This window comes from Mercenaria mercenaria, chromosome 4 (assembly GCF_021730395.1).
Source record: "Mercenaria mercenaria strain notata chromosome 4, MADL_Memer_1, whole genome shotgun sequence".
Classification (NCBI taxonomy): domain Eukaryota; kingdom Metazoa; phylum Mollusca; class Bivalvia; order Venerida; family Veneridae; genus Mercenaria; species Mercenaria mercenaria.
Genome location: NC_069364.1, coordinates 24226812 through 24231206, shown reverse-complemented (window position 1 = coordinate 24231206; position 4395 = coordinate 24226812). Strand labels below are relative to the sequence as shown.

Sequence of the window (4395 nt, the reverse complement as noted above, 5' to 3'; positions counted from 1 at the left end):
TTATTATACTTTTTTGCATAAAATTTTAGATGGGTGTTTAAAATTATAAAAGAAATTTAGGTGACGGTTAAGCAGTTTGTTCCAGAATAGTTTCGAACAGCTGGACAATACAACCTAAACTGAATTAAACACAGAAGATATAAATTTTGGCAATTTCTAGTGTCATGTGTGTTTTTAAATGCCTAGATCTACTACTATATAAGTTCAACATTTCATTTGAGTCATCTTTGTGCACATTTATATTATACATACATTTGTTAAAAAAAAACAACACATTTTATAAGTGTCTAAAACACATACTATCCTACATTTTACAATTAACCTAAAGTATCTATTTGCTATTAAAAAGTATTGTATTACAATAAAACTTCACTGTTTCACAATATTCGCAGTAAGACCATAAAACATTTGTGAAGAGGTGTCCTACACGATAAACCAACCTAAAATCGCCGTCTTATCTGCTGCTTATCAGCGATTATGTAATAGTCGCTAATTGATGGGCAATTTTGCACAACAGGGGTCCCCGTGGACCATGAAGATTTGTAGAGTAGGAATTAATTTTCCTTTATGGAATGTAGAATAATAATATAGTTATAAAAATGTCTTTGTTTTCATAAAAGATTTCTGCCAATATCATGATAATGAAAAAGGTCATATACCGGTGAAAGTGATTATTGTATTTGATAAATATATACTTGTTCTTTTTCTGTTTTTTCAATTTGAATAATAAGTTTCGTAAAGTGTACCTTTTTTCATCTTCTACTGAAATGCACGCACGGGTAAATAAATCAAATTATCACCACAGTTAATATGACCATCATTCATTAATTTGTAATTTATACTTTAACGTTCACGCAGTGATCAGTGAACGTTAAGAAGCCATGGTTGTATGTAATATTTTAGGCACATACATAACAAAATTTTCGCGAAATGTTTCAATTATTGAACAGTTTATTGTAATATCGTCAAAAATTATACCGGCACACAGCTTGTAAAGCAATTACATAGAATTAATTCTAATTGCCTTTTTAATTTAATGCGGACTTTTTAAGACCAATTTATTTTCCAATTACAGATGTGACTTAAAGTTTGCCAATTCAAAAAAGTTTTACATTTAATCATAATAAATAAGTAAATAAATAAATAAAATGCTCGAACAGATATGCAACACATTGATAAGCATTGCCTTGTGTCGTCGTACCGTCAAGTAAATATTTGTGAAAAGCGTGCTCAAGATTGCGATTACTTCATTTTCAAATTAAAATGGAAGCAATTTGTCATAATTCAATTTTAAAATAAAAATTACCCAGACAATGTTCAGACAATGGAGAATACTTCACGAGGTTATAAAATAATGTCATTTTGATAGAAAATGTTTTTATAGCCTTTTAAAACCTGACATAACCGACCTTTTCAAAATTTCTATATAGAAATACATAGAAACCATAGTCATCAACTTCAAACAAAAATGGAAGCAATAAGTTTTTGTATCACATCGATAAAAAATATATTGAAATAAAGGGCAAAAAATGAAGATTACTTCACGAGGTTATAAAATTTTGTTAAATAACGATAAAATTACGTTTTTAATGTTTGAAATATATTTTCCTATACAAATCTATAGTAAAACTGTTTATCGATAAACGTTATCGGGTCCGCGATCCGTGTATATTCAAGGGAGACTACTTTTGCCGAAACTACTGGTCAGTGTATTGGAATGTTGGCCATGGTCTGACTAATTCACAAAAAAGTGCTGAAGTTGTTGTCTGCTGTCGCACACCGAGAATCTGTTAAAAAATTTGAGATATATTTTTTTTTATATCAGGTACTTTATGAAATCCCAAAATCTCTTATCCGTATGACAGAATTGGTAAAATCATGCAATCAAAAAAGGGATAGCAAACTTAACCTAATTGTTGATCACGAGTATAGAATAGATCTTACTGCAAACTGAGTATAAATATAAACAAAGAAACGAAACAAGCAAATTTCTTTCTTTTAATTAACGTTATCTAGTGTTATACTATCATAAATTCATTTTTTCTCATCTTCAATGTCCATTCTTTTCTGTAACTGAGCAAGGGCTGCTAGACGCTTGTCTCTCCAGTTTCTGCGGGCTTGTAACGTATCCATAGGAACCAGCTGTTCCATCTCGGACTGGATTTGATCCAGGACTGGTCCATCAAACTTATCTGGCTCTCTGAATGTGGCCGTAACACCTTCAAAAATCGTGGCGTAGCGTTCTGAATAACTGTACATCCCTTAGAAAAAAAGAGACTGAATAAATAAAACAATGCAAAGCTTCAGGCAGATTTACAAAATCTGTTGAGATCAAATAATCTGTAATAATGTTAATTTCTTTCTACATAGTGACACCGATATTTTCTCAGGAAAAATTTTCTCTCCAGGCTCATCTCGGATCAGAGATAAAAGATATTGTAATTTTTTCAAAACATTGATATTTGTTTTGGAGTACTCTAACGACTGATGCCAGTCTAAGCTTCATTGCCAGGACTGCAATAATTTATCGTATCCAATCAAATCGTATCTTATTTTTAAATATTATAATTACGTTGTATTTTTTATCGTGACTTTAGAATATAATGTGTACTAAACCTATGCTATTTAACAATATCTTTAAACACGGGGAGTGGGTGGGTGGATCATTGATTTTGGATTTGGGAAGGGTTGGGAGGGTTCGTCAACTTTGATTGGATCCTGGATATCTGAGAAGGCTTGTGGAGAGTTCGTGAACATTGGGCGGATCCTGGATTTTGGCTTTGGGGAGGGTTCGCGAAGGTTTGAAATTTTTAAGTTCATATTTGCGTGGTATCAAAGGAGACGTTAATCGTGACTGATTTACTATCGGAAGATATAGACAGTTATCAATTTCAATACTTACCGTCAGCATTGAGGTAAGCTGTTTCTATCGGTCCAATGAAAGCATATCTCCGTCCTAATCCTGCACTCATAACCTTGTCTAAACCTTCTACGTCTATTATACCATCCTGAAAACAATAAAACAGACTTCCTCTATTATACTTTTCTGAAAACAAAATTGCCTTCATCACGCTGGCCATAGCTTTATCAGATCAAGTGGTTCCAACGTTGTTTGAGCGGTGAATTTTACGCCGATCAGATGGAGAAATATGGCCGATACTACAAATTTCAGGTACTGTAAGTATGACTTAAAGGAATTTCTACCCGTTAAATAACGAATCAAATGAAAACGATGGGTGCACCTGGAGCGCAAATGTGTCGATGTTTTAGCACATATGTCCATTTAGCTGAGATTTGTGCCGTTTATTCAAACACTTATGTACATTCCGGCGGGGGAAGGGGATTTTTGACAGTTTCTGACAATATCGCCTCAAATATAGTGTTTATCGGGAACAAGTAACTGTTAAAACACTTTTTATGTAAAGGGCTACTTCTTTAAACAAAGCGTGTGTATTTCCATAAAATTATTCAGCGTTGTTTCTGAAAAATCGGCCGAAAACCTAATGCAACGCCGTTTCGAGTGGGTCGCAATGCAACGCAATCAAGTGGATACCGTTCTCTGTCTTACTTGCGAAGTCTTATCCGTCTTAAAAACCGTCATTAAAGCCTAACAATAAATAAATTTAGAGAGTTTTATATCATTATAATGATTCCGCCATTTCTCATATATTGTACTTTTACCTTTTTATGCTCGCTTAACATTTAACATATTTTTGCGGACATTGTCAAAAAACATCAACACAAAAACATAAAGCAAGGATGAACATCGAACAATATCACCAAGTAAATAATAGTAATAGTTCGTAAAAATTAGAACCAGTTCACGGATATTTATCTCCTCCACGAATGTTACTAAACAGCATACCAAAATCGGGTTGACTCTTTAAATCAGTATAGTTACAGTTGGTTACTTTTAAGTCCCTTAAAACCAATACATTTCGAGTTCATTACTGATTTATTGTGCATTTAAGCTGTTCATACAAAATAAATAAAATTTGGCCCATGATAAAAGTATTGATCAGTTGTTTGTACATATTTTCATTCATATTCCTGTGGTAGCGTTCATTTATTTTCAGAGAGATAAATCACAGAGAACGTTAAAATTGGCCAGGGAAAAGACAATATTTCATTTGTCCTCCATAAAACAGAAACGACGTAATAAAACTCTATGGCTGCCGTTCAAATATGAAAATACAAATGAAATACAGACACCAATGAAAGAAAATAAAACGGGACCAGCAATACTAATAGAGATGTGTCATTAAACAAACGATTAAGAGCGTTTTCTCCATATCCTCAAAGTGAATAAAAATTAAAAAAAAACAACCGAAAATACTGCTAATTCCAACTTCAAGCACCAAAATATCAAGAAAAAAACCTGTTCACAATAAGGTA

General features: G+C 32.8%; 1 protein-coding gene across 1 annotated transcript; it reads right to left on the bottom strand.

Annotated features, from left to right (window-relative positions):
• Positions 1-1984: 1984 nt before the first annotated feature.
• Positions 1985-3080, bottom strand: LOC123551221 (lambda-crystallin-like). The gene is made up of 2 exons (XM_053542088.1): positions 2903-3080; positions 1985-2261 (listed from the first exon to the last, which is right to left on the bottom strand). The coding sequence occupies exons 1-2, from the start codon at positions 3078-3080 to the stop codon at positions 2035-2037; spliced, it is 405 nt and encodes a 134-aa protein (XP_053398063.1). The 3' UTR covers positions 1985-2034.
• Positions 3081-4395: the final 1315 nt, after the last annotated feature.